The following is a 20,162-nucleotide window of genomic DNA, read 5'->3' as shown; positions in this document are numbered from 1 at the left end:
TGAAAGAATTCGCCAAACAGCTTCATTACTGCTAATGTATCTTCCAGCCTGATATTGTACGATTTCATCGATATCACTGATTTCGGACTGCAAGCCAAAAACTGCCATGTCACTGCCTTTGGTGACGTATTTACATATGTATTTGATTGCCTTTACGGAGTTACAGTATTCAACGTTTATGTGTGCATTAAATGTTTTTGACAATAAAGGTGAATATGGAACAACCCACTGATTATCTACTTTGATGGTGGTACCGTTATGCTTCTTTATTATTGCGGCTTTACCGCCATCTTCAGTAGATCTTCTTCTATACTGTGGGTAACCATCAGTGCCAGTAATTGCGTTGGGTACTAAAAGTCGAGGACATTGCTTTGTGCACCTTCCTTTGGCCATGCATGGTGATTTATCATTCAGTGCACCGCAAGGTCCATGTATCATATTTTTTACAACAATATCATATAACCCCTTATCGACATTTTCATCGTGAATTTCAGCGGAAATCACATCGTCAATTTCATTAGAAGTAATTTTATCATGTAGCCAGATTAAAATGTGTGCGTGTGGCAATCCTCGTTTTTGCCATTCCACTGAGTACATCCAGCATTGCACTGACCCAAACACTTTAAGTTTTACTATGTAGTTTATCAGTTATTTCAACTTTTGCCGGAAGACACGGGCCGTAATGTCATGTCTATGAACCACCGATTGTCCTTGAAGTAGAAGGTGCCGTATCTCGTCCCAAGATTGATTAAATGTAAATGTAATAAATAAATCTGGACGACCATAGAGACGAACATACGCAATAGCATCTTGAGCTAATTCATGCATATGACGGGGACTGCCAGCATGTGACGAAGGTAAAATCGTTAATCTTCCAACGTTTGTGGTATTACCGTCATTTACAACTGCATTGTTGTTGTGATTCCTCGGCACGCTTTCTTTTCATATTTTCTCTATTAGCCGCAAGCCTTTTGGCATAGACTCTTTGAGCAGCTTCCTCGGCTGTTGCCATTGTAGGTTCTTCTGTCATGTTAAAATCTATATTAAAAATTTCTCTTTGAAATGTCTTCTTATATACTTATAATGACGTCATATACAAAGCCTTTGACGTCATAACAAACATGACGTGAGTCGACAAAAAACTTCATGACGGCATAATACTCAATCCTTATAGTGACGTCAGTCGACAAACATGCATGACGTCAGTCAACACACAACACACAAACAACTTATTTTTATAAATATAGACTAAATGCACTATACATTATATAACAAACCATGTAAAAACAAGATCCCCTGAAGTTAAATCGTTGGGGGAACCATTACACTTAACACACTATATCAAAGATAGATAAATTTCAAACACATGTAAAAAAAAAGAAAAAACAGGATAAGATAATAAATACGAGAAAGAGAAAGAATGATTTGTTAAGTTGATTCCATTAATGGAAAAAACGTCGGTAAATAGACCACAGTGTAAGATGAAGAGGCATATCGGATGGCATTGAATTCCATAAAGAAATAGAAGAGTAAATTGGGGATTTCTCAGCAGCTGTGAATGAACACTTTGGAGCAGATAACTTTCGAGAAAGACTACGTAGCAATGAAGGACATCTACTTGATGATGACGACCTGAGAAAGTACTGCTGGAAAACTTCAGATAAAAGACCATTGAAACCCGTAAAGGCAAGGCGAAGACTATTTTTTAGCAATATTGGTATCAGGTTATCAAGACATGTGTCTGCATAGAGGTCGGTAGAAGGGTATAGACGAGGAAGGTGAAAAGAAGCCTTTAATGCTCTGTTCTGAGCTCTCTAAAGAGAGTGAAGTGTAGATTTCTTGGTACTTCCCCAAACTAAGCAGCAATAAGAAAGGAATGGAAACACAAAAGTAAAATAAAGATTAAGCATAATATCAGGTGATAAAACTGAATTGGCAAAGATTTAGCATTGAAGTTCGCCTTAAAAAGACTGAACGTGCGTGTGCTATATGGGTTTTAAATGTCAAAAAAGAATCAATGAACACTCCTAGGAACTTAACTGTAGTAACCTGAGGGATTTCATCCTCACCATAAAACAAACGGATGATATCGCTGGGCTCTAACATACGTTTAAAAATACGTTTAGTGTTTAAAATTTTAAACATCATAACTGCACTTGTTTTTACTGTTAAACACCTTGTCATTAAACAAACACCATTTTTATCATAATCAAGAAGATTCTGAGTTTTCCGGACTGCCAAACTAATGTCGGAGTCTACAATGAAGAAGTTACTGTCATCAGCAAATAACATAGGGTGAATAAAAGAATCAAGACCATCCACTAGATCATTATATAAACAAGAAATAAAAGGGGACCTAACACTGAAATTGGAGAAAACTCCCTTAAAAACTGGTAAAGGTGGAGGACATATAGAATTAATGGATACATACTGGTATCTTCTTGAAAGATAAGATTTGAACCAATGAAGGGGAACGCCATGCATTACTAAACGAGTCAATTTAGATGCCAATAGAGAATGGCCAACCATATCAAAAGCCTTCGAAAAATCTAAAAATAGGCCAAGTGCACACAATCCTTTATCCAGATTAGTAAGCACAAATTGAGTGACGTTTCAGTCAGTGCATGCGAAATAGAAAAGGTTGACTGGAAACCATACTGGTGAGAAGTCATTAAAGGCTTTCCTTCAGCAGTGTTGGTGCTAAATAGGAAAGAAGGAAGCCTCTTATACATAACTCTTTCAAGGTTCTTCGAAAAAACAGAAAGGATAGAAATAGGCCTATAGTTAGATACAGCAGATATATCTCCGTCCTTGAGCTGTGGGATAGATTTAGCTACTTTAAATATACCAGGAAATGCGCCGGAGGAGAAAGACAGATTTGTAAGATGCGCAAGTGGAATAGAGATAATTTTTTTATATCTTTTTAACAACATAGTCACTTAGGCCAAAATGATCAACTGAGCGAGAATTAGGAAGAAGGGAAATAATATTTTGAATTTCTATTTCACTACAAGGAGTGAGAAAAAAGATGTTCCGGCAATGTGGATGTTACTTATGACCTAGTAACCAAGAATGTCTACTGAAGGCAAGGTAGTGAAGTAGGTGTTGAATTCGCTCGCTGCTGATTCATTATTAATGGATGAGGCGTCTGCGTCTTTGTAATGAGGTGCAGATCGTTGTGACTTTCTGCGGGAAAGTACTTCATTAATGACTGACCAGACCTTGCGTTACTTTTGCATTCATCAATCCTATTTGTAAAATATATCTTTTTTGTAGTTCTTATGGCCGATATGAGGACATTTTTGTATGACCTTTACTTTGCTAAATCATCAGGGCACTTACTTTTCCATCCATTTCTAAATAACGACGCTTTCTTATATGTACACCTAACTAGATTTACTGTCATCCACAGGCACTTCCGGGTCAGACATTTTCGCCTTTTTTTTACTGGGAAATTCTTATCCACCAATACTTCTATACGCTTAGTGAAAATTTCGCTTGCAATATTAACATCTTTATCACTAAGTACTTTCGACCAATCATTCACCTGAAGGAACGAGATTAATTTAGAGATATTTGTGTGACTATAATGTCTAAATAGGGACTCACATTGCTCATCCACAGTCTGTTTTACACTAGATATTGGTATATAGAGAAAAATGAGAAAATGGTCAGAAATGTCAGAAAAAACAATTCCAGAGGAGAATTTTGAACTAGAAGAAAATGAAATGCAAATGTTGTCTATTAATGCAAATGTGTTCCTTCACCTGAAGGAACGAGATTAATTTAGAGATATTTGTATGACTATAATGTCTAAATAGGGACTCACATTGCTCATCCACAGTCTGTTTTACACTAGATATTGGTATATAGAGAAAAATGAGAAAATGGTCAGAAATGTCAGAAAAAACAATTCCAGAGGAGAATTTTGAATTAGAAGAAAATGAAATGCAAATGTTGTCTATTAGGGTAGCTGAATTTATAACAGGGTCAATACGTGAAGGGAAAAATATATTTGGCAGAAGTCCTGATGAAGATAATATGTCAAATAAATGGTCTGATTCTTTGTCTGCTCCAATTTTTTAACAACTATATGTCAAGTCACCAAGAATACACACACACATTTTTTTTTTGGAAAATTACCTACCTGAGAAAGCTCATCAAATAATTCACAAAACAAGTGTGTAGAGAAAGGAGGGGGCTTATAAAATAAAGATAGTGTCTCACACTTTATAATAGGGTTATTTATATCAATAATCAAAGAGTAAACCATTCTACTATTATATACTGAAAAAAAAGACCTTCAAGGTCGGGCCTTCTGACAAACTTACGCATAGATTTAATAAACAATAAAACTCTCCCTGAACACTTTGTTAGCATTCTTGGGATATGAATAGCAGTGTAGCCAGATAGGTCATATACTGCTAGATCATCACTTTCTGACAGCCATGTTTCAGTTAGTATTATTACATCAAATGGGCAACATTCATTAGCACACAGGAAAGACGACAGTGCTTCCCATTTATCTCTTAGACCTCGAATATTTACACAAAATACATTAAAATCACTACTAGAACCAAGAGAGGGCAGAACATTATCTAAAAAATCATTGGTAGTATAATAATTATAGCTGGACTTAGTTAGACATTCAAGAATAGGATCTGCAGTTTCTATATCACTTCCAGCATTACAACTTGGTATATCAAACACAATTGAATTGAGCAGTGAAGAGCCCATCAGATGCGAAAAATCAGAAGAACTCATGAAGTAAGCCTAAAAACATATAAAGAAAAACACATGAACCATGTTGTGGCAAGAAAATTAGATGAGATTGACACAAACACACGTACACAGCAATCTGAGCTAATCATGTGCAGATCCACTCTTTATTGCTAGAAGACCTTGGAATGTGTCAACTTCATTTGGGCTTTTTCAGGGGTAAAATTTTCTCGAAGTCCTAGGGCGGGGGCAAAGTTGGAGCCAGATTTCCCAAATCAATTGAAAATGACAGTAAAACTAAAACATAAGCCGTTTGTTACCATAAAGGTACGAGTTAGTTCTTAAATGTACTATAAAGGTACTGTATAGTGCTATATAATGGTAACTTGTAGTACTATGAAGGTAAATCTATATATATAAAAATAAGTTGTCTGTGTGTCGAGTGACGTCATGTTTGTGTGTCGACTGACGTCATGTTTGTCGACTGACAAAATTACAGACCGGGACATCGGGACACAAATGACGACCGGGACATAGGGAATATAAATGACGACCGGGACACTCAAAGAGAAAGCGACCGGGACACAAGGAATGTTCGATTAGCAATCACCATCAACAAAGCACCGGGACACAAATGACGACCGGGACACAGGGAATTTAAATGACGACCGCGACACTCAAAGAGAAATTACAGACTGGGACACCGAGACACAAATGACGACCGGGACAAAGGGAAACAACAACAACGGGGACGCCGGGGGGCACAGGGGGATATATAGATGACGACGGGGACACAGGGAATGTTCGATTAGCAATTCGATTAGCATAGATCTGAATACAGATTGTTTTTCCCATGGACTATTATATGTTGCATGTTCAAGAGTCGGTAAACCTGACAATCTATTTATATGCACAGACAATGGGACAGCCAAGAATGTTGTATATTCGCAAGTTATACGTAGTTAAATATATATATATATATATATATATATATATATATATATATATATATATATATATATATATATATATATATATATATATATATATATATATATATATATATATATATATATATATATATATATATATATATATATATATATATATCACAGGTGGGACACAGGGACACAACTACAATGGCGCGTAACCAATATGGTGCGTAACGACTTACGCGCGCGGGGGGGCTTGGGGGGCGCGAAGCGCCCCCACCAACTAGGTGTTGGGGTGGCACGAAGCGCCATCCCAACAGCTAGTATATACTAAAAAACTAATCTGTTTCTGCTGATCTTGAAATATGCAGGTTTATTTTAGTTTTGACAAGATTTTGGAAGAGACTAAATTTCAGCTTGGGAGCTAATTGGGGTCTGGGGGGCAGACTGCGGTCTGGTAGGGGCAGTGGCCCCCTGCCTCATTGCAAATTATGCCCCTGCTTCTTTTGCCATTTCTTTTCTGCACATCACCTTGATGGCTTATATGGAATAGGTACATGCTAAACTATAGGGTCCCTTGTGTTTCCTGATATGTTGAGTAAGGAAATTGTTATTGAAAAGTTTTAGGTGCTTGATGGGACTGTCCAGAGTATACTGGATATGACTGGCGGTAAGGTGGTGAGTATCTATGTATAGATGTGAGGATGATGTTTGTTGAGGTGAGAATCCTACTTGTGCTGGTGTTGACCCTTTTTGGGCTATATGGTTAATCTGTCCTGGATGATTATTACCCACTTGTACAATCCCTCGAAGGGGAATCCCCATCAAAGGGTGGGAATTAATGAATCAAATCTAATCCAAGTACTCCAAATGCTCTTACCCAAATTATAAACTTCAGAATACCAAATAATCTAAAAAATAAGCCTGGGCCAAAAATTTTCAATTTTACCCCTGTCCGTTTTCCCCGTTCTCGATGTTTTGATGGATGGGTAGGGAGAATTAGTTTTAAAATTCGTTCAAAATCTTGTCAAAAATATAAATAGCAAGCCAAAATCTCGACTCTGAGGATAAAAACCCCACCACAGCCCTCGAGTCGAGGTCAGAGACTAAATTTCAGCTGGGGGGCAAATTGGGGTTTGGGGGGCAAACCGAGGTCTAGTAGGGGCAGTTGCCCCTTGCCCCATTGCAAATTACGCCTCTGCTTCTCGTGCCATTTCTGTTCCACACCTCACTTAATTCTTTCAGCCTCCATAAGATTTACAACATTTGTGATGTCCTCCTTTTCTTCTTGGAAGATGTGAGGATAATCAACTGATAACCATGAAAATTTATTATGGACATATACTGAAGGTACAAATTGTAAAGTCTGTGTTTTGGGAGCATGATACAAATGACCTTGATGACCTTTATATGGGATAGGTGCAAAGTAAACTGTGCAGGCCCTTGTGTTTTCTGATATATTCAGTGAGGAAATTGTAAGTGAAAAGTCCTAGGTGCTTGATGGGGCTGTCCAGAACATAATGGATATGACTGGGTATAAGGTGGTGAGTATGCTATATGTGGAGGTGAGAATGATGTTTGTGGAGCTGAAAATCCTACTTATGTTGGTGTTGACCCTGTTTTGGTTATATGGCTTATCTGTTGTAGATGGCTAGTACCCACTTTGACAATCCCCCCTGGGGGGAACCCCCAATAAAGGGTGAAAATTCATTAATCAAGTATAACCTAAGCATTCCAAATGCTCTTACCCAAATTATAAACTTCATAATACCAATTAATCTAAAAAATAAGCCTGGGCTAAATTTTTTCAGTTTTACCCCGTTGCCCGTTTTCCTCGATTCTTGATGTTTTGATGCATGGGTAAGGGGAATTGGATCTAAAATTCGTCCAAAATTTTGTCCAAAATATAAATAGCAAGCCAAAATCTTGATTCTGAGGATCAAAACCCCGCCACAGCCCTCAGGGCAAGGGTTTAAAGTTATGCCTTGGGGGCGTACAAGGGCGATGTTTTCTCTTTTATAATGTTAATAAATTAAAAATTGTTGAGACTTCCAGGAATGAATATTATTATATATTAAAATCTAAATCTACACTCATTAGTTCTTTTCAATAATCTCAATTATTATGGTTACTTTCTATCTTGTTTTGTTGATATTTTGACAAATACACACGCTGCTTGAAATCAAAATTGTTTTCAGTGAAGCACAAATAATGTTCTGCTCTTTCGAAGGCTTAGAAGGCATTAGTCCTTCTCCTGTTTGTGGTAATTTCTGTTCGTTTTCAGTTTGCCTTTGCTATTCATTGTAATTTCTGTTCAGTTTTTGGCCTCATTTATTTATTAATAGTGATTTCAGTTTGACTGATCTGGTCAGTCAAACTGACTGATCTGGGGGCTCTCTGAAACATAAGGGGGCTACAATCCCCTTTACACTTGTTGCTTATGTGCAAGTTATTTTTTGTATAATTGTACTTTAAGATTGGTCATCAGCTCAACTCTACAAATATTTTTTTAGTGGGAGGGGGTGGAAATTCCAAAATGAATTTTAGGGTCATGATTATCACATTTTCCAAAGAGGACTCTTTGGAGAATTTTTGTTTTTAGTATCTGCCAGCCATAACATTTTGTTTCCACATTGAGTTCCCTTTGGCCAAAGGACTTGCAAGGTTCTTTCAACCTACTCATCATTTCCGAGGTCTCTTTTTGGGTGAACCAATTTATTCTGTTTTGGTCATTGGGGCTCTTTTAATCAAGGGACTTAAGGATATAAATTTCAAGCCAATCAGAAAAGAACATCCATTTTCAGGCAAATTTTTGGCCAACATAAATTGAGCGCGAAAAAACGGGTTTAATTTAAACAAAGCAGTGACAAAGAATAAAAACCATACCACACAATAATTAATAAAAAAAATTCAGAATATTTCAAATCCACATCCGAGAGACTTTCTCAACGGAAATAAAGGGGAAAAAAATTAAATAATCTACAGAAAAAGACGAAAAAACAACACAACAAGAGAAAAAACAAAATACAAAACAAATAAATAAAACTCCCATCTTATTAAACATCCCCAATACTGCAACACTATAACACAAAAACGACACCAAAAATGTCTAGTAGAGCAGATATACTCCTATATAGATTCAGATTAAACCAACCTGAATCTATAGAGGAGTAAAATCTGCTAAGCTTTGCGAAGTTTTATGATTCATCTTCACCAGATGGTTAGTAACTAAGCTTTACTGCTTTAAGGTACGAGTCTACCTGTTTCACAGAATTTAGCTACAAGCACTGACGTGAAGAAGGAAGATGAGTCGTTTTGTGTTTTATCTATGGATGCTGAACCTCCTTCAGGCTCATCGATTGGATCGTCGCCACCTCAGGCACAATCTGAGGATGTGTATGAAAGGACTCCAAAGCGTGTCCAGAATATGATAAGAACTCTTTTGGCCGTGAAAGCTAATGTAAGTATCAGTGATTATAATTTTTTCGGTAAAAGATAGGCTTTCAAACTAGCCAATATCATAAAATCCTAGTGACATCATGGCATCACATCATCAATGGGATCATGATCATATCATCATTAAATTCAAAAAGTGAGGCTTCTGAAATGTTTGTTTGTAGTCTTATTAATTTTTTTAATTGAGTAAATTTTGTAAAGTGAAGGTAAAAAACTGAAGGTTTTACCTCATGAGAAACAACCAGTATTTTCCGTTTAAAAATAAACTCACAGTCCGAAAGTATAGTCGGAAGATATTATGTTATTTCTGCATATTTCTTTTCACTTAAAGTAAGTAGTAAAAGTAAGTAAGACGGCACTAGACCCTTAAGGTCCGAATCGGCGGTGCTGATCTCCGTTTCATGGCTCTTCAGCCAGGAAATGCAAGGGGGTTGGGGGCCCACCATCCTGTGCTTTCGCACACCCCTCCTGCTTACCTTCTCCAGGTTTCTCCAGGTACCCATTTAGAGCTGGGTCGACTCTGGCTGAGCTTACAGAGTCACGCCACTGACCCCCGTCCCAAACTATATAACTGGTCATAATTGGGATTGAACCCGTGCCCCTTGGAAACAGAATTCCTACGCCAGCCACTCAGTCGGGTGGCTCGCTTAAAGATGGGCTACTTGCTCTTTTGAGAAGCTATTCTGTCCAAATCTATTAGTTTATTTTTGAGGTTTCAGTATAAAATCACTCGATTAACTTTTTACATTCACTAGGCTTATGGCTCCCTAAGCATTATTCCAAGTTCCAAAAATAAGGGTCAACGGAGCAGTGTTGACTTAATAAAGAACAATGCACTTTCCGTCTTTCATTTATATTCCTTTGCCGGTTACTTTTTTTTGTAATGAACAAATTACGTTTGGAGCATAGAAAATGACTCCTTTGATCAGAAGTAGAAAGTTTTACTGCGGAAACTGAAAGTAATCGAAGGGTAGTAATAGTAACCCTTCCATGCTTTTTTTTGCCTTGAGGCATCCTCGTAACTCCCCATTTCATCGGACAAATATTTTAATGTAGCCATTCTAACCAGACCGTCAAAAGGTCAAGAAAATGTGCTTCCAGGGGAAAATGATACACGCAGACCTGGGGATGAGAGTCTTAAGTTACTGAAATTTCCCATTCTTTACAGATACATTTTGCTAAAAAAAAAGTCGGTACGGTAAGCCTTTCTGAAAAACAGAAACATTTAAAGAGTTCAAATCTGTATAATCTGAGGTAAAATGTGAGTCACGCCCCTCCATACCCTGCCGTCCGCCGCCAACGGTTTAGAGGAAAGATGGGCAAGTTGTAGCTTGGTTAGATCTGGATCATGTAGGAGATTTTCAGTCTTGATTTGATGAAATTTTTTTTTTACTCATTCAGTGTTAAGGCGAGCTAAGCTCTGACCTTTTGTGCAAACCAGCTAAATCCTGACTGGTTGTAAAAATGAATTTAGTCCTGATCCGGTGCAAAAACGAGTGAAGTCCTGAGCCAGTAGACAAACGAATAAGTCCAAGCTATAGAATTTCGATGAAGTGGGTGTAAAAACAGGTCAAGTTCAGATTCGGAGTGAGAAATGAACCAGATCGACGTGGTTAGCAATGAGAAAATATCTGACCCTGGGGAAAAACGAGCTTAGTTCTGACTCAGTGTGAAAACCCGCTAAGTCATGACTTGGTACAAAAACGAGTTATCTCCCAACTCTATGCATAAGTGTGCAAAATTCTTACTCAATGCCAATACGAGTGAATTTCTGACTCAGAAACTTGCAAGTTGTTTTCCGCTTTGGTAGCCAAAGCAGAAAATAACGTTTGAAGTCAGTTTAAGTTTTGTTTTAAGGCTAGAGACTGGTATGTAGGAGGAATAGTAGTAATAGGTCGAGTTCCGTCTCAAATATTAATGCAGTTTGTATTCTGTCTTTAGAAGGATGATCGAATGACTGAAGCAGAATTGAGGAAGCATTGGCTACCTGATGAAATGGCACTTCAGTGCTATGAATGTTCAAAGAAGTTTTCAACGTTTTTGCGACGTCATCATTGCCGAATCTGTGGACTTATATTTTGCAGCAAGTGCTGTAATTCAGAAATCAGAGGGAAAATCATGGGATTTATAGGTACGTACTATGGATTGAAAAAAAAATAAATGATTCTCTGCTCTGGTTTTCGAGACTGGCAAATGACTATAAATATTTCAGAATACAGGGTATATTCTGATTTCCAGATTTTAACAGACGAAAACCACGTGGGGTTTTGTAATCGGTATTGAACGGGGCTAGTCAGTTTTTGCAATGATTGACAGCTCTGTAAAATCCCAGTCCCATATAGGCTAATAATTCCCTCGCAAGACATCCTTTGCATCATCGACCGATGGGTCGGAACCAGATAAACCGGTGTCTCTCTACATTGTCTGTTACACCTTGCTTTTACACCTTACCCTGTTCGGCAAGGTGGAAACACATGATTCTTCCTCGGCTACTTTGGTCGAAGGCTAAGTGCTTCACCATTAGCGTCTTTCATTGTCCAGATTTTACTTTAATACAGCTGTTGTGATCGAACTATCGCGTCGTCAATTAGTATTTTCTGGTGGAGATGGATTTACTTTAAAGCGTCATGTGTAAACTATGAGATTGTTCTTAGTATTTGAGCTGGTGCATAAGGTTCTTGAATAGTTGTGCCGTTGGTAAAATACTGGTGAATGCAACAAGTAGCTACTGGTACGTGTGTGCTTGCCACAACTAGAAAAAAATCACCGAAAATTGTTATTGTGTTTTGAGCAGAAAATGAAAAACCGAGTTTTTTTTTAAGTGGCAAATTGATGGTTCAATTAAAGCACCAGGAAAAGATGGTGCAACCTGAACAACATAAAAGAAAAGTAATATTGTAGAAACAGAAACGGTGCTTGTGATTACCATAAGAGCAATAGAAATAATTTATTACAGAACGTCTTAGATGCATGAATCATTTTCTGAATGGACACTACAGGAGTAATTCAGCGGTTTTGGCTACGCTGCATGATACCTTATATTAAAAGAAAATTTCAGGTGAAATTTGAAATTCGGTGACTAGTAGAGAATATTAAAAAAATGATGTCCTTATTTCCAAATTTACTCAAAATAAAACAAAAAATCTTTTTTTTCTTGCTATCAGAAAAACTTGAAATTTCTCAAGGCTCAAAATGAAAGCGAAGGGCGGTCATGACATAAGAATTGCCTTTGAATATTAACGAAGCGTCCCATGCTTTAACTTTTAGTCGTGAAAAATTTCAATTTTTTAATACATTGGAGATGAATGCATTTCTTAAAAATCTTTTTACATTTTACATTGGTAATTCTTTTAATAATTTATCCCCTGTACTGATCCGAACCGTGTGTTTGCAATATTTCAGAAGATCTTCTTGGTGTCTTGGGAAGCAGTTGAGTTAGGTAGATAAGACTTATACAAACCTCCCCAGAGCCTAAATTAAGCTCCTGGAAGGTCTCTTGAAGTATTCACCTTCCGCCCCACCCCTTCCGAAGGCTCTGACCTTTGATGAACTTAGAAAAACTTTGCGGTATAAAATTAAAACTTCTAGAAGTATATCTGTAGAATAAATGAGGCCCAAAGAGAGTGTTTTGAGCCTCATAACCTTGCTAAATCTTGCTTTATAAGGTATTGAAAGAATTTGAAAAATGTGCCTAAGATTTGAAAAAACGACAACTGTAATTTTTGTTATAATCCCACTGAGATCATCTGAGATGAATTTTAAATCCGGGAGTCGAAGAGAAGTAGACTCAAACCAATATTTGTATTTTCTGGGCAATTATTTAAGCCTCAGAGACAGGAAAGATGTAGAGATAAGAAATGAAAGTATATTCATGATTGGTGTTGAATTCTTGTCCTTTTGTAACAAAAGGCCCAGTTTCTAGAATTTTGTTGGCAGTTTTTGACAATGGTAAATTAAAAACTGATTATGAAATATAAAGCTTGTTTTACAACTGCCAACGGTTGTAAAACAATTTATGACATTTATTGATATTTATCTTGATACTCTCAACGGTGTGACCTGATAGTAACTCACGCTTACAAAATAAATACTTTAAGTACACCTACTGACCCTTACTATTTAATTTTTTTATATAGTTAATGTGAGATACCCAAATGTTAACTTTTCGGCCTTATTTATTTTTCCCAAATCTTATAATCAATTTTCTGTCATTGTACTGAAAACGAGTCTTGTATTCCAATGAATCAAAACCAAGAGTGTGTGCTGCTCTACGGGGCTTGATGAGAACTGGGTGTTCGTGCTCTTTTTTTTTCTTTCCTTGACTCAGAAAAACGGATTTAAGTAAAAAGCTTTAAAAATAGTGATTTTCTTTTCGCCTTGGTGGCAAACATAAATTTATTCTTTTTGATTTTGGACAGCTCTACTTTCTGCTTTTCAGAATTTTGATGAATAGCGTTCTATATAGCTAAGTCGACTCCTTATTATCGTTTGAAGCAAGTGGAAGTGTTTTCTCTCTTTTTATTTATTTTTTTATGCAGAGGATCTTCGAGTTTGCGACTATTGTTACAAGTTTGCAATGAAATATCTGCAAAATATAGCGACTGCTGAGACACGAAGTCTTCAGGAGGATTTCCATTCTTTTGATGATAGTCAAAGCGAGATTGGAAGTATTGGAAGAAGTAGACGCACATCTATGTGTATATTCGATGAAAATTTGAGGTTTCTCGATTTTTTATTTTCATTTTGCCTTTCTTCTCTCTCTCTCTCTCTCTCTCTCTCTCTCTCTCTCTCTCTCTCTCTCTCTCTCTCTCTCTCTCTCTCTCTCTCTCTCTCTTTGTCTGCGTATATTTTTTCCCTCTCTCTTACTCTCTCTGTCTTTTTCACTCTTGTTTTAATTTTTAACTTCGATTAAAGGTTTGTTTTAACTATTGAAAGAAGAAAATTAAGAGGTTTAGTTTCTTTTTCTTATACTAAAGCTGAAGAACATTGACCAATAAGTGTACTCAGACTAGATCTTTGTAAAAGAGGAGTATGAAAAGTAGAAAATATGTCACAGCTCTTTATTTTGTTTGATTTGGATAGGGGCAACCCTTCCATTCTATGCCCCTGTTTTAGAAAAAAAGGCATACAATGGTATTCAGCAATCCTACAAGTTATCTCCTCTTAAGGACATACTAGCACTCCCTCCTGGAGCAGAACTAGAATGATCTCACATCTTATTTAGATTTCAGTGATAAAGTTGCTATGCAGAAAACCAGAAAATCCCTGTCTGTATACATGAAGACTCATACTAAATGATAGAGTTTTCTAATTCATGCCAAAACAGAGCGGACAATTCCACCATATTTTACTTGACTTGATAGGTGGACCGGTTCCAAGTTATGAATTGTGTATTCCACATTGCGTGTTCAGTCCATTTTTATCCCACATTCTTTCAAAAGTTTGTATCTGGTTTCGCCATACTTTTGGGCAGAGGGGTGGCCCATGTCTAATAGATTCCCTAGTAAAATAACATATTTGTTCCTAAATTTGCCATTTTCCAGAATTTTTTCCATGGCACAGCACGTGCAGAATTCTTTAGTTATGTTCCCCCTCCGCTTAATAAATTCTGCCATGATTGAGTGCCAAGCTACTTGATTGACTTACTTTTGTACGGTTAAAAGGAAATTCTCAAGTTAAGAACTAATCTCTAAATAACAACAAATATGTTCATGATGAAACAGTATATAGAATCTTTTTTACCTCGTTTTACCTGACTTGCTTCTGTTTTCTTTGCTTATTGTCCAAGCTTAATTGCATATGCAAAAAAGAGAAAAAAACAACAACAATAAAACCAGAGTATCATCACTTTTAGGCCTCCTTCGGTACCGCACTCCAGTGGCATTCGTACTTACTAAATGGACACCCTTTTAACAATTTCATATAAGAACAAACCTGCTTTCACCCTGTCTTTTGCTAGACGTGGGGGAATGTTAATTAATCAAAATTTTGGGTTAGTTTAAAAAAAATATAATACTTTCATCGACTAGCCGAAGGATCATAGTACTTGTGGAATAGATAAATAGGGAGAAGTACCTAAAAACTAAGTTTTTTACAATTGTCCCTGTATTTTTTAGTCGTTTTTATGGCACTTGGTATCTACGAAATGACATAGAGCGATCGCAAATTCTATCGGTCTGTCTGTCTGTCCCGGTTTTGCTACTTTAGGCACTTCCAGGTAAGCTAGGACGATGAAATTTGGCAGGCGTATCAGAAACCAGACCGTATTTAATTAGAAATTGTCGTTTCCCCAATTCGACCATCTGTGGGGGGGGGGGGATGGGGGGACGGTTAAATCGGAAAAATTAGAAAAAAATGGGTATTTTTAACTTACGAATGGGTGATCGGATCTTAATAAATTTAATGTTTGGAAGGATATCGTGTCTCAGAGCTCTTATTTTAAATCCCGACTGGATCCGGTAACATTGCGGGGAGTTTGGGGGGGGGACCTAAAATTTTGGAAAACGCTTAGAGTGGAGGGATCGGGATGAAACTTGGTGGGAAAAATAATCACAAGTCCTAGATACGTGATTGAAATAACCGGAGCGGATCTGATCTCTTTGGGGGAGTGGGGGGGGGGGGGTAATTCTGAAAAATTCGAAAAAATGAGGTATTTTTAACTTACGAAGAGGTGATCGGATCTTAATTAAATTTCATATTTAGAAGGACCTTGTAACTCAGGTCTCTTATTTTAAATCCCGACCGGATCCAGTCTCATTGGGGGGGGGACCGAAAATTTTGGAAAATGCTTAAAGCGGAGAGATCAGTATGAAACTTGGTGGGAAGAATAAGCACAAGTACAAGATATGTGACAGAAATAACCGGACCGGATCCGCTCTCTTTTGTGGTGAGGGGTGGGGGGTAATTCGGAAAAATTAGAAAAAATGAGGAATTTGTAACTTACGAACGGATGATCAGATCTTAATGAAATTTGATCTTTAGAAGGATCTTGTGCTTTAGAACTCATTTTAAATCCCGACCAGATCCGGTGACATTGGGGGGAGCTGGAGGGGGAAACTGGAAATCTTGGAAATCGGAAATCTTGGGAAAAGCTTAGAGTGGAGAGATCGGGATGAAACTTGATGGGAAGAGTAGGCACAAGTTATAGATACTTGATTTACATAATTGGAACGGTTCTGTTCTCTTTAGGGGAGCTGGGGGCTGTTAATTTGGAAAAATTAGAAAAAATGAGGTATTTTTAACTTAAGAACAGGTGACCGGATCTTAATGAAATTTGATATTTAGAAGGAACTCATGTCTCAGAGCTCTTATTTCAAATCCCAACGAGATCTGTTGACATTGTAGAGAGTTGGAGGGGAAACCAGAAATTTTGGAAAACGCTTATAAATGTCGTAGATACGTGATTGACGTAACCGGACTGGATCCGCTTTCTTTGGGGGAGTAAGGGGTGGGGTTCAGTGCTTTGGCGAGTTTGGTGCTTCTGGACGTGCTAGGACGATGAAAATTGGTAGGCGTGTCAGGGAGCTGCACAAATTGACTTGATAAAGTCGTTTTCCCCGATTTGACCATATGGGGGGCTGAAGGGAGAGGAAAAATTGAGGTATTTTTAACTTACGAGTGGGTGATCGAATCTTAATGCATTTTGATATTTTGAAGGACCTCGTGACTCAGAGCTCTTATTTTAGATCGCGACCGGCGTTAAGCTTCTGATTTTCCTTTTAAAGCAATCTATTGGCTCTTAGAATCTTACCAGAGCTCATACCATATGAGCTCTTGGCTCTGGTTTCTTCCGACCTCGTCACAAGTGGCATATGAACTCTTAGCTCTTGTTGTTGAGTTTTTTTGTTACGTTTCATATCCCCTCCAACCCCCCTCGAAAGAAGTATTTTTCTTATGTACCTGTTGTGGTAGGTTTCTAAATGGTTGTGATGTTGAAAGTCATATTCTTTGAAATTTATGAGCTAAATTTAACGTATTTTTCAGATCATCGCCGTCCACTCCTTTACCGGCAATTAATGCAATTTACGAAACGATGGAACCAATCCATCCCTTGAGTGGTGCCACACCTGTCAAAGAAGCAAGACTTCACCAGCCCACTGCTGAGGAGAGAAGGAATCTTGTCCAGGACTCGGTTCAGCTGCGCCAGTTGAGAAATATTATAGTTGACTCTGTCTCTGGTGTTGAACTCAAAGTTCATAGAAACCGGCTGAGAACTTACCATAACTGCTGCACTGGGAAAGATATCGTGGATTGGCTTATTAGCACTGATAGAGCAATCACAAGGTGAGTTTTCCCATATGCAATCATTTACCTGACGAGAGGCCCAACGAACAATTTACCATAACTTGCCATACTTACCATTACTGTTGCGATGGAAAAGATATTGTGGATCGATTTATAAGCACTGATAGAGCAATTGCAAGGTGAGTTTTCCCATATACAATCTGTAACCCGACCGAAGGTTCAACGAACGATTATTGGCCTTCCAGTCTGATCTTTGCAGCAACTAGAACGTATTTCAGAGAACGTATAGAACGTATTTCTGCATAAGACATTGCCAAGTCTGAAAGCAGATTGATGTGGTAGGTTTGAAAGCAGACTGTGTTTGGTAGGTGAAAAACAAGTTAGATGCTTCTGCCCAAAATCTGAAGTTAATGTAATGTGCCTCTTACCGGCGGACTATATTAGCTCTGTCTAATAAACGTTTTGTCTATAATATGCTGTCGTTAACTTATTGTTATTATCAGTTTTCTGTGTTTTTAGTAGTTGCTGATAAGTGGTTTACTTAGAATAACTGCTAAGAGTTGGGTCAAAAATTAGATGGCAATATTGTTTATATATAAATTATAAATTTCGAAGTCTTAAATGCGTGCACTGTCTAATAGTATTTTGTCCTTGAATTTTAGTAGACTTGAAGTCAACCCGTCGTTATTATAGTTCAAAATCCTATTTTAGGTGTGGGTTACTGCTGCATTTCCTTATATAAAATAATGTACGTATTGTAGAATGTATTTTGATTTGGCGTTATCTAGATACTGCTAGGTTGGCGCCTGGATCTTATTAAAATTTAGATTTAATTTAACGTCGGCTACAGGTCAAGCTAGTAAAAAAAAAAAAAAAAATCTAAAAATAAGCTAGAGTTGCAAATACTATTGAGGAAATTTAACTCCATCCTATGAAATCAGTAAAGGGTCATCCACAGACCCCTCAAGTTCCTTCCCTTTGATCAAATAGAACCAACTATAACTTTTCCAAGCTTACTTTTAATGAGAATACATTCCATTACAATTATATACAGAGTAGAAACGTACTTTTAGCATTTATGATGTCATATGTTAGTTTCATTGCTCAAATTTCCCTTATGTCTGTAATGGCAAGCATGAATCCAAATTTCGACATTTTCAATGACATTTATCATTACTCGGGCTTATTTCATTGTAGCAACTTGGTATATATATATATATATATATATATATATACTAGCTGTTATATATATACGAAAAAAAAGTTGCCAGCACCTACAATGAAGCTAAGTCCATCGGAATATCTGTATCTTCTTCGGGTCATTAGAACCTAGTAATTTACTTTTCCTGATGCTTTTTTACTTTCACAGAGCGCACCGAGGATTTAACCACGCTTATATGAAATTTAGGGAGGATTTTGAAAATCTCTTGTCTGACCACTGGATCCTAAGCCTGTTCTTGATCAGTAAAAGTATTTGTGAATCTAAATATTTTCTACAGTCCTATTTAGGTTAACTCTCTGGTCTTTCAATGCGTTACTTTTCTAGAGCAGTTTTCTTTTTCTGCCATCATATTAACTACATCACAGAAAAATTCGGGTATAATTTAAAAGTCTGATGGGTTAATTTCAAAATGATTACCACCAGTTACCGCGCTAAAAAGAAAAAAAATTATATCAAAAGTTCTATTACTATGATCATAATTGTAGGTCTTCGCCACTTCATTAAGTACAATTATATCGGATGTTATAGCTGCATAATTAGAAAGAAGCTTAATTTAATTGTTTGATTTTGAATATTCCAAACACCAATAATTAAAATCATGAAATATCTATTTTAAATTAGGAATTTAATTTCAAAAATTATGATTTTAGTATATTTATAAATTCAAATAAATCAGATAATAAATTTAAAACCAAATATCACAAATGATATGGTGATAATAACTACTTTTGTGATGATTTAACCAATAAAAACAGGCGTGTCACTAGTCAAAATATTTTGGGGAGAGATATCAATGGCTAGTTGAAAGACTTTCTGACCTATTGCGGATCAAGACATCGATCGACAACGATCGTCATCAGCAGATATACTAAAGAATTAAGCTAGGATAATTAAAACTAGCATATTTATACAGGAATAATTACTTCCGGTACATTCACTAGATTCATTTGAGAGAGTTCATTAACAGGGTTCATCCAAAGTCTTGAGTTGTAAATTTTCTTCTTTAATATTTGCCTAAATATAAGTTGAATTTTTAATGAGGATGGCAGATTCTTCGTCTTCTAATTGCAGAAGGACTGTTCTTGTATTTATAGTTATATACTTGATTGGTAACATCTCCCCATCAATACGAAGCAATTTCAAATTAATATCCAGACTTTTGCATATGTTTTCACTGTCTAATAAATGAGTTTATCTCCATTTGAACATTTATTTGTTGGTCATAGAAAGACAGCGTGGTATTAGAAGAAACACTTAATTTAAGGTATTACCTTGAAAATGAAATTGTTTTGTTGCTTTTGCAAATTATCGTACCCAATTTTTCACTGCCTGAATTAGCAGATCGACGACCAGGTTTCTCTCTTCCTGTGTAACGCCTTTGCGCACACACCTGCTTTACGTATTTTTCATCTAATTTCATACCACCATTTACAATAAAATCAATTAGAAAAGATAAGCCCATAAGAATGGCTTAAAAGGTAAAAACTTTAAGAAAAAAAGAAAAGAAAAAATATGTACAATAAAAAGTATGTAAAACATTAGTATAAATGAAATATTAGTTGAATAGATAAAACATTTCGTGTGATATA

The 20,162-nt window shown here is 36.8% G+C and overlaps 2 protein-coding genes across 14 annotated transcripts in view; one reads left to right on the top strand and one right to left on the bottom strand.

Moving 5' to 3' along the window:
* LOC136033883 (uncharacterized) overlaps positions 1-20,162 on the bottom strand; it is a 611,411-nt gene that overhangs the window by 124,119 nt on the left and 467,130 nt on the right. The window lies entirely within an intron of this gene.
* Positions 1-20,162, top strand: part of LOC136033882 (1-phosphatidylinositol 3-phosphate 5-kinase-like) — a 123,926-nt gene that overhangs the window by 15,069 nt on the left and 88,695 nt on the right. For both annotated transcript variants that reach the window (XM_065714855.1, XM_065714854.1), the window contains exons 3-6: positions 8,900-9,111; positions 11,049-11,238; positions 13,646-13,826; positions 17,091-17,390. In XM_065714855.1, coding sequence (XP_065570927.1) covers positions 8,900-9,111; positions 11,049-11,238; positions 13,646-13,826; positions 17,091-17,390 — 883 coding nt within the window. The remainder of the gene's footprint in view (positions 1-8,899; positions 9,112-11,048; positions 11,239-13,645; positions 13,827-17,090; positions 17,391-20,162) is intronic.

This window comes from Artemia franciscana, chromosome 12 (genome assembly GCF_032884065.1).
Source record: "Artemia franciscana chromosome 12, ASM3288406v1, whole genome shotgun sequence".
Lineage (NCBI taxonomy): Eukaryota > Metazoa > Arthropoda > Branchiopoda > Anostraca > Artemiidae > Artemia > Artemia franciscana.
The sequence above is the reverse complement of the archived record's forward strand: the minus strand, read 5'-3'. Positions and strand labels throughout refer to the sequence as shown.